General features: G+C 42.5%; 1 protein-coding gene across 1 annotated transcript; it reads right to left on the reverse strand.

Annotated features, from left to right (window-relative positions):
- Positions 1 to 3,735: 3,735 nt before the first annotated feature.
- stac3 (SH3 and cysteine rich domain 3) lies at positions 3,736 to 10,641 on the reverse strand. The gene is made up of 13 exons (XM_056423886.1): positions 9,536 to 10,641; positions 8,423 to 8,457; positions 7,832 to 7,910; positions 6,977 to 7,130; positions 6,767 to 6,864; positions 6,585 to 6,645; positions 6,337 to 6,434; positions 6,049 to 6,118; positions 5,827 to 5,870; positions 5,123 to 5,205; positions 4,630 to 4,681; positions 4,353 to 4,490; positions 3,736 to 4,220 (listed from the first exon to the last, which is right to left on the reverse strand). The coding sequence occupies exons 2-13, from the start codon at positions 8,428 to 8,430 to the stop codon at positions 4,113 to 4,115; spliced, it is 993 nt and encodes a 330-aa protein (XP_056279861.1). The 5' UTR covers positions 8,431 to 8,457; positions 9,536 to 10,641; the 3' UTR covers positions 3,736 to 4,112.
- Between the last annotated feature and the right edge of the window lie 429 nt (positions 10,642 to 11,070).

Consider the following 11,070-nt stretch of genomic DNA (forward strand, 5'->3'; position numbering starts at 1 on the left):
TTCTAACACTGTGAAAAAATAAGCTTATATAATTATATCATGTAGCCCAATAGAGTTCATATTATCATACAGAGGAACCCTCTGTATATTGTCGATGTATTTCAGGAGTTTATTTATGTTGTCTGTCCTGCACCGGGCGGTGAATCTAATAAAATGTAGAACGAATTCATTCATTGTCTTAATTACTGAGTCGTAAATACATCGCTGAGAACAGCTTCTTAGTCGCCATTGCTCTTCGTTATTTCATTTATTTGCGCTCTATATCTTTGCACACTTTCCTCCTTCATTTCCATCGGGAAGCATGCAGTTTGATCCACTCGTATCCATCCGCCTCCCTCTTCACAGTGAAGCAGTCCTGTAAGAAGACGGACATTGAAACAGTTGCTCAACTCCACCACGAGAGGGCGCCCCTTGACAATGAACCCAAACCACAAGAATTGAACATTGCGTTTCAACGTCCCTCATATTTTCAAAATTCCGTCTACCAGTTTCAGTGACACAAATGTAGATTTCATCTCGAAATATCCTGCAAATAATAGCGTTGTGTATCGCCTCATGATAAAGCAATAACAAAGGCAGAAAAGTCTATTTCCGTCGAACTAACTGAATGCCAACACCAACATGCTGATGTTTGAAGAGGAATCCCCCCCTAAATGTGAAACACCGATCTGTATGCGTGACTTTATACTCTGTGAAGGGGGAGCTGCATTTCGCCAAGTGACCTGTGGGGGGCAGCAACACACCAGTGGCGTAAACTCAGCAGGAAATTGAAGGACGAAGAAGAAGAAGAAGGAGAAGAAGAACTACCGCCGCGAAAATTACTCAGGTTACCAGAAACTTGTTCTTGGTCGCATCTATTGTGCTTATCACTGACATTTAAGTGGCGTCGCAGCGTTTCGTCCCCTGTGCCAGCTGGTGAGGGAGGAGGAGGAGGAGCTTTCATATGCTAGATGAAAAAGAGCACAACAACAACAACAACTCGTGGAAGAATAAATCAAGTGGCCCAGATGAGGAGCAGATGTATGACTCGACCAGCTAAGGCAGGTCCGAGGGTAAAATCGCGTTATCCTGTAAACGGCGGATCATTCAGAAGTTAGTCATGGATACTCTTAATATTGTGAAGATTGAAGATGCGACATATTGTGACAATGATGCTTCTGCTGCTGCACGTGAGCAACACGTCGGTGACACCGCAACAACAAGACAGCAAACGAGAAAGAAGAGTGCAATCTGGAAATATTTCACCGTATGTGACGACGACGTGACGAAGGTGGCGTGCAGCATATGCAAGAGACTTGTGGGCAGAGGCAAGAATTTAAGACATCTAACCACCAGCAACATGCACAACCATATGTATTACAAGCATCGCATTGTGGCCGGCATTCGTGGCGCTCCGAGCAGCAGGAGGTCACAGCCAACCTCTGCAGCTCCCGCTGCTCCCGCTCGTGCATCCGAAGCCCACGACCGACCGAGCCCTACGACGACCCAGACGATCACCGACAGCGTGGGTGAAATGATCAGCGTGGATCTGTTGCCGTACACGTTCGTGGAGAACCAAGGCTTCCGTAAGCTCCTGAGAGTGGTGGCACCCCATTACACACTCCCAGCGGGCGTTCACTTCAGTCACAAAGTCGTTCCCCAGCTTCACCAAAGAGTCGCGTCGAAAGTGGTCGAGAGCCTCGTGAACGCCGAGGGCGGCGTTGTGCACTGCACGGCCGACATCTGGACCAGGAAGTTCTCCCCCAGCTCCTACCTTTCTCTCACAGGACATTGGATTGTACGGCACTTGTCGGGTGGCGAGGCCGTGACACACGAGCGCGCCAGTGCGTTGCTCAGCATGAAGGTCATCGACACCGAGTCCACTCCAGCAGAAATCCTGCAACACCTCCTGGGCCTCGTTGAGGAGTGGCAAGCTGTGGCTCCGCGCCGATTCACCGTCGGGTTTATGGTCACCAACAACACGAGCAATATGGCGAAAGTCATGGCGGACAGCGGCTTTGAGCACATTCGATGCATGGCTCACTCCATCCACTTGATCGTGACGGGGGCTATCGAAGAGTGCCACGGTGTGGTGACCGTGATCAACACCGCTCGGAGAATTACCAACAGCGTGCAGATGTCGACGAAAGCCGTCGCCAAGCTGCACCAGATGCAGGAGCGACTGGGACTTGCTGAGGCGGCCTTAACTCACGACGTGCCGACCAGGTGGAACACGGTGCTGTTCATGCTGCAGCGCCTGCTGGAGCAGAAGGAGGCGCTGGTCGACATGTCGGCGGAGGTGGACCTTGGTGGGTCTGTCGCGGAGCCCCAGTGGACTCTGATGGAGGCCGTGGTCAAAGTGCTGGAGCCATTTGAGGAAGCGACGCGCACAGTGTGCCAAGATGACGCGTCCATCTCCTCCGTGATCCCGTGCATCCAGGCCCTCAGAGCGGCGCTCGACGAACTCATCGCAAATACGGACGTGAGCGATCTGTCGGAGACTCGAAAGCTGGTCGGCTCACTGCAGAGCCACCTCGAGGAACACTTTCAACATGTCTTTGAAGCGCCCACCAACACTTATTTTAAAGCCACTCTCCTGGACCCCCGATTTAAGATCATGCCCATGGCTCTGCTCAGCCGGCGGGACTTTGAGAGGTTAAAAGCCGCCGTGACGGTGGAGGTCGATGAGTTGCTGGAGCAGGACCGGATGCTTTCCTCGGGTGAAGCTGGCTCTTCATCAGACGTGGCGCCAGAGCCGGAGGACACCAGCAGCAAGCCGACGAGCCTCTTCTGGGGTGCAATGCAGAGTCTGGTTGCAAATAACGCAGCAACTTTGTCGAAAACCGCGACATCGCTCGGTTTAGAGACCTACCTAGCAGAGAGCCGCCCGCAGTCTCTGGCCTCTGACCCGGTGTCTTCATACTGGTCAGCCAAGATGGCACAACATCCAACACTGGCTCGAGTGGCAGTGAAGTATTTGGCCTGCCCACCGACGAGCGTCTCCTCGGAGAGGCTCTTGAGCACCGGAGGAGACGCCGTTGCTCCAGATTACAGACTTCTGCCCGTCGATGTGCCGCAGCTGGTTTTCACCAAATACAACTTGGTGAAATTCCGTTAGCTTTCTGCTCCGCTCTCTTGCCGTAAAGATGCGCCACTCCTTGTCTCACAGGTGCTGCTCTATTTGACATGGTTCAAACCTTCAATTAAGTTTGTAGAAATACAGAAACAGTCTTTATTTTTGTACATTGAGGGAGGACAACAGATGTCAAAGAGTTTAGAAGAATATATATATTGATGCGTTTTATACCAACGAGGATAATTATTACTGGGTCACATGTTTGTTTTTTCTGTCCAATTTCAATCTGGATTTTAAACTGGATCACAGCTGCCAGTCTTAAGATAATGGAGCTAAAACTCCATAAGCTATAGATAACTTACCCAGCAACAGTAAGACTGCTGCACTGAACAAACGACGTGACTGCCACATGCATTAAACCGTGAAAAGAGGCCCCTGTGCATCACTCTGTCTCCTTTGTTCCCCATGTTGCCTTTTTGGAAACATTTGAAAGGACGTTTAGGAAGTGCACTTTAGGTTTAATATTTGAAACTTTTATACGTCATACATTCGCCTAATTTCATCAGCAAAAATGAGTGGAAACTTTAGAGGCCATTTCGAGCATCATTGCTGTTTCATACAGAATGTTTTCATATCGCTTCTTTTCAATTGTTCTGGCTCGCATGTGAAATCAAGCCCAATCCAGGCAAGGATTAATTTATTTGTTAATATAATCTGAATACCTTCATATCAATTATGGCATTCTCTCTACTTCTCTTTACCGCTAGCTAGTCAGCAGGTAACTTAAAGCATTTTTATTACCACGCTGTTCACAAAAAACACAATACATCACCTGATTGTCTCTTTCAACATTCATGTATGATCAATCATCCCTCCTGCTTTACATTGTGTTAAAGTCACAAATAAATCACAGCAAATACATTCATTCTGCTACAGACGACATGTTGATACTTTAGCGAACGAATATAGAAAATTGTTGAAAGATCAGTGGCACCTCCAGAACATTGGCACCTCTAACTTGTGCTGATGTTTAAAGTGTGTTTATGTTTAGAGTTGTTCATGTCACGGTGATCTCCTCCAGCAGATCAGCAGGGAAGTAGCCCAGCTTGCGTCCAGTGCTGACCTTCAAGTAGCCGCCTTTCTCGTCTCCTTTCTTCACAACGATCTGAAACACACGCAGGGACAGCAGCTGAAGCGAAACATCTCAGCACGATACATCCTCACGAAGTCCTCTACGGATTTGACCACGCGCAAAAACAAACTCTCATAAAGATGTCGATCACATCGATGCAGTTACCTGATCTTTCTTCAGTGTGATTTGTCCCATCTCTCTGTTTCCTACAAAGGAACGAAGCACCTTGAAAACTCTTTCCGAAGCACGCACTTTTATGAGGTAGTTGGTGGGGAAGTAGCCTGACTTCTCCCCCATCTTTCCCTGAAAATAGAGCAGAATTTCAGTTCATCCTCGACAGGAAATGAGAGCAAAAAAGGACACTGCTGAAACTGGTTTTCGACACACGGCACATTTCAAGGTGAAAGCTAAAAGAATCGAGAGAAGATGACGCTCAACTCACCCTCCACCACTCTTCATTGGAGTCGTCCAGAACTGTGATCCGGTCACCAGGGCTGATGCACAAACACACAATACATTTCATTTATCGCTGCTCTTCTGGCCATCATCAGATTCGATTTGACTTTGTTCATCTTCAGTGGGAAATTTCTTGACGCAGCAGCAAAACATGTTTTACAATACAATAAAATTAAAAAAGCAGGGCATATTACATTTAAGAATTTAAATAATAAAGGAAAACAAAATGAAAGTGTGTACAGTGTCTCTAAAGTATAAAGTGACAGCGGTGCAAGGTTTATTGATTCTCAGTTTGAGGAGGAGATTTATTATGAAGTCTAATAGCAGTGGGCAGGAATGTTCTCCTTGTGAAAGCGAAGCTGAATGAGTCTGTTGGACATTTCAATATAAAATATAATGCAGGTATGTTTGAATAAGTTATACTATATACTGTATGGAATCACTGCATGCTGGGAGTTGTATGCGTCTTTCAAACATACTGGAAGTCGAGGTCGTCTTTCTCTATGGCCTTGAAGCGGTAGAGAGCCAGGTAGTAGTGGGTCTGGGAGAAGGTACCCTTGTTCTGTGGACAAAACAGATGTATACAAAACACATGTACACATACACTATTACAGTTGGTGGAACCGGGCAGTACTTTTATTCAGTGGTGGAAGAAGTCTTTAGAACTTTTACTTGAGTTAAAATGAGTACTACAGTGTAGAAATACTGACGTAAAAGTCCTGCATAAAAAAAATTACAAAAAGTAAAATACTTGAAATACCGAAATTCAACTCCGCACAAAGACTTGCCCATTTCAGAATAATATATAATGTATTTCCGGGCATTGATGTATTTGTCACTTAAATGTTGCAGCTGGTAGAGGTGTGGCTCATTTAAAAATGATGTATTCTAACTTGATTGATAAACCAAAATAATATATTTTAACCTTTTTGAACTTGGGTTTTATATCAATGATCTATAAATGTGCAAAGAAACAAGTAACGAACACTTTAAAATAAATGTAGTGGTGTAGAAAAATCTATATTTGTCTTTGAGATGTAGTGGGGTAGAAGTTTAAAGTAGCATGAAAAGGAAATGCTCAAAACTATACAACGATACTTCAGTAAGCATATTTGGTTATATTCCACCATGACTTTAAGTAGCTGCTTGACAGAAACATTGTTTTGTTAACATGTTTTCTGACCTTGTCATCTGCTTTGTCTTTCTCCTTCTTATCATCAGGCTTCCCTGTAGGATTATCACACATCAGAGCCAATTAATCCTCAATGGACCCAGTAACTTATTCTTTCGCTTGTACAGTGGTATTTTGATTAATTCTATTTTGGATATAGAAATATGCACACACTCTTATTTTTAATAATGATTTATTTCTGGTGTGTGTTCTACACCACAAAGAACATCTTACCTTCTCCACCCTCCTCCTTTTCTTTGGGCTGTTGGTTCTCCTCTTCTTCTTCCTCCATCATCATCATCATCTAGAGAAAAACACTTTTCATCACAACTATACACAAAAATCACATTCACATCCTTTCAAAGCTTTATTTTTGCTTTAATAATGTTATGCCTAAATTCCGAATTAAATAATGTCCTCTGCTGGCATTAGGCACATTTAATGAACGAGTGAAGGACATGTAGAAGACTTATCGGAGGACTTTAGGTTTTCAGTTTGATTAAACGTTTATTGCACACTCACATTTTTCTTGTCATTTTCATTCTTTTTGCGCTCCTTATTTGCCATAATGACACCGACCCGCAGGGTGTCAAAGACGGGGTCGTTCCGGTTCGGGTTGTCTGGTCACGGACAAAGTATTTAGCCAGATTATTAAATTATAGTACTGCTAACTAGATTATACACTTTCACTAATAGGCTGTAGTCTTTCACAGACAATAAAGGAAAGGAAACCAGATGGCCTCGACACATGCTGTTATTGGTGGACTCACTTGGATCGGAGATGTCACTGGTGTACAGCGGGGAGCTGTAGGCCCGTCTGAAGCCAGGTGGCTGCAGGGAACAAATAGAGCATATTGTTTCCCTACTTCCAACCATTTTAGTTATGAATATCTGTGTCACCAGGGGTAAGGTCATGGGAATCTGTTCTTTAGAGAGAGGGAGCAGGACTCACAATTTTTCCAAAGCACCTCTGGAACTCCACATAGGACTGACATGAATGGTGGATGTTGGTCTTGCAGTTTTTACACCTCAGAGCAAACTTGTTATTCACTGAAAAGTGAAGCATTATATGTAGAAAAGAAAATCACATGTGTAAGACGGCATTATGTAGCATTGTTGACGTTTGTGCGTGTGTTTGCTTGACATAATTACCAATACATACAGACTATCATGCGAGCGCAGACGTCACAGAACTTGGGTTTTTTGCAATAGTGGTCCTTGAACTTGTGAGGTTTGTCGTTGACCCGGACTACAGGAGGAGGAGGTTCTGGTTCCTTCTCCTCCACCTCCACCTCCTCGTCATATATGAAATAGACCTGGACACACAAGGGGTTATTTTAAAAACTCCATACAGGGCCACTTTTGGATGTTTCCAGGGAAGCATTGCTTGCAATGGTAAATATTTTTGATTAATAGGGAAAGTGATTAAATGTCAAATATGTATGAAATATCTTTTCAAGAAGTTTTCTTGCTCTTGTGTCGTGCGCTTGTCTTCATTTGATGTTCCCGTTGTTTGAAAACATAACAAATATTTTCCTTTATGAGGAGTTTTGTCGCTATAAAAGTTGTTTGTTTGAAAAATAATGTTCCCACCAAAACAAATTACCAGTCCAGAGTCAATATGATTTGTACCCACGTTTTAATTTGGCCGAAAAACTACACAGCTTAAGAAATACTGAGTGAAGACTATCGTTGAATTGTGCACCTCAAAGAAGAAAAAAAAGAACCCGTACATTTGATTTGACTAACCATGTCATTTATTTAATGTGATGTTTGACAAGAATTGCATTTGGTTGCTCAGTTTCATCTTCTACTTTAAAGTGCGTTTTGACCCTATGTCCCTCACAGATCAGCCTTGTTACTTCATCTTTCGGGGGACGAAAGACAGAAAGACTTAAATTCAACTTCAAACTCAAATGACGCTGCACTGCGTTCCTGTCCCAGCTGATGGCTATTTTAAACCAGCTTGGGAATGGCACCGCCAACAGTAGGGGGTTGAGATGGTCCTGTCACTCACAGTGTCTCCTTCCTCTCTCACTACGTTTTCAGGAGCTGGAGGGTTGTCATGGATATCAACAGAGTTTTTGTCGTCCTCCCTGACACCCCACACACAAAGAAAAGAAACACAAAGCCACACGTTATGCAGCTACATACCATTACCTCCATGTGAAAAGTATTGCTCTCTCTTTTGTTTTTAAACATGTAAAGCTGAATATAGAACATTTTAAAGTTGTTGGTAAAATCTTTCCACATGAGAACGTCATGGAGTGACCTGATGGAACCGACAGGCTTTGTGCCGATATCAAATTTCCATTCCACCTCATAATAGTTGAGTCTTGATTATTTATTCTGGGAGAGTCCTATGAGAGACACATTTTCTCAAATGAACATGTTGCTGCTTTATCATCTGTGTATCTGGATATACTGTAGGAAGACTACATTGATTAGGAGGCTTTTGTGCTTTCACTCTTGACTCTTGTAACATTTGGCTCACTAGAATTTGAACGGAGACTTGTGGAGATGCCGAAGGCGAACAGGCAGGAAAAATAGGGCAAGCATACATTTGTATTGTTGAAGTAATTAAACTTATGACAGGAAATATACTCACTGGTCCATGTTGTTTGGTGGTCACTACTACCCCACCTACAAAGATATATATTTATTTATTAATATTTCTCTGAAGCAAATCATTGTGAGTTTTGCCTCAAGTCATGCAGATCAGTGGGATAATGGATTAACCTCTATTTAATTTGATAAAACCAATTGAGAACAAATATTTTTAACAATGATGATCTGGCCAAGATGGCGCCAAAGGTAAACATTGAGTGCATGTTGATTTGATACATACAATAAAAAATAAACAATACATTACAGAATAAAAACTAGTCCACTCATAAATAGAAGAGTTAAATAGATAAATATAGTGTGTACAATCAAAAATAAATCAAGACATAATACAATTATTACCCACTGTTACAAAAACAGTTTGTCGTTAACACTTCTGTCAACGTTAGTTTAAAACTTGTCTAAGAGATGAGGGAAGTGGACTCGTATATTAAAGAACTAAACTCCTGTCAATTGTTATATGGTTGATAAAATCAACAAATACCACAAGTCAAAAGCCCGTATTTCTGAATTGAGACACAACTGAATGAAATAAGATTGTATTTAGCATTTGCATTTCTCATGGAGGTATCTTGGCACCAAGTCAACATATATTACATTATTTCTGGCTCTATATTTTATCATATTTTGTCTTCTACAATGATAATGACTTCACAGCACAATTTCATGTGGTGTGGAAACTAGATTAGCACATACGGTGTTGTTAGAAACAACACTTACAGCGGCACAACCAGGATGTATTCTTGTGTCTGTCCGAACAAAAAATGGTACATCAAGCTATGCACTCGCTGACTCCCTTACTGTACAAGTGACCTTGCCCGCCTGTCCCAAACTATTCTAGGGTTGTGAAATTCAATCTCATCACAGCTAAATTTGGGTGCCTCTGCCAGTCGGAGAAAGAAGAGCAAAATTCTCAAAAGTATGATCAGTTTTTGTGTATTGGCAAACGCACACTTAATATGGCAGTTATCAACTAGTATTCCAAAGCTTTATGTTACTACCTTATGGAAAAAGAATTAATTAAACTGACCTCTTTGGTTTTGTCTTGTAAACACATTTTGTAACGGAGTAACTCAAACTTCAAACTGGAACATACCTTTTGTCAAGATCCACGCAGCTGAGAGAAGAAACAACAACCTCCAGTGTGCGGGTAAATCTTCTGTGAGCGAGTCCTTCACCTGCTGCCTATGACTGGAGCGCTGTACAACCAGCGGATCTGAAACCAGCCGACCAATGTGCCTCCTCACTCGAGGGCCTCAGAATTATGTGTCAACTCTCGAAAAGTCTAGGTCCCTTTTGTTTATTCCTTTTATAGCTTTTTAGGTGATTTCCAAGGTGATTTTTAGGCTCTAGTTTGACACAAATGTCTGTTTTGTGCAATTTAGTATGGGTTTTGTGCATGTTTGTATGTGTGTTTGTGTGCATGCTTGGCACATGAGTGTTCACACTCATGTGTCCAGCTGACTGTTTGCGACAGCTGGGGACCTCAGTGTGAGCGCTGATGACGAAGAGAAATCAGATACTTTTCTCTCCCTCAATCTTCATACTGCTCACCTTACTTATACTTGTATTGCTTGAAGAACAAGAACAAAGCACAAACCTGAATGTCACTTTTGTATTGAACTTTGTATTTGATCATTTACATCAGTTTTTAAGGCAGCAGTGACCCTGACAGTCATCTTTGTAGGTTTTAGGATGGGGATCATTCTAAAACAGTCTTTAAAAAAATCTAAAATACAAATGTTTATATTTGTTCGGAGAATAACACTTCCCCACAAATGTTGTGTGTATACAACTAATGATTCACCAGCTTTGTCCTGGTGGTGGTGCTAGAGGTAACATTATCAGGTCACCAAAATCAGGTCCAGATTAACCAGCAAGAGGGGCCAGTCAAACTTGAGCTGTTGGCCCTTTATTTGTCACCCCATTTTACCCACTTTCTGTGCAGTGTATCTGAATTAGTTGGTGATGAGCAATTACATTTTGGTGACTTAATAAGACGCACATATATTTAGGAATGTAAGGTCAGTTTAAACTGAGTTTAAACTGAATTCAAATAAAGTACTTTTTTAGGGCCCGTCGACAAGAGTATTGATTAAAATGTCACTTTAAGGTCGTCATCATTGTAGTTAATGTAGTGCTTCAATGCAGAATTACAAAACTAATTCTAAATGATCTAGTGACCCACACTAATTGCCATGTGGTGAACCTGAAGGCCCTGGGCCCCCTAGGTGTCTGGGGCCAGGCAGCTGTCTACTTTGCTAAATTATCTATTTCAGTCTTTAGACTTCCACCAAAATCATAGACACCACCAATCACACACAAGGCAATACTTTACTGTGTGGACAGACTTGTCTATATATAACGCAACAAAAATGTAGCTTCTGCATGGTGGAATTATTTGGGATAAACTGGGGATAAAGAAATATGATATATATTAATAAATAGAACACTTTAAAACACTTCTCTAATTGGGTATGTCATATTTATATAACCAATTACTGTGAACAGCAGGCGCGTACCTCGGGCCTGCTATTATAATGTCCTCTGTCAAGGAGCTCTGCATTGATCTGTCTGGAGCACTACAAAGGTCCCGTTGCATGTTGGGTACAATACTCCCTGAGCGCCGAA

This window comes from Pseudoliparis swirei, chromosome 9, assembly GCF_029220125.1.
Source record: "Pseudoliparis swirei isolate HS2019 ecotype Mariana Trench chromosome 9, NWPU_hadal_v1, whole genome shotgun sequence".
In the NCBI taxonomy this organism is placed as follows: domain Eukaryota; kingdom Metazoa; phylum Chordata; class Actinopteri; order Perciformes; family Liparidae; genus Pseudoliparis; species Pseudoliparis swirei.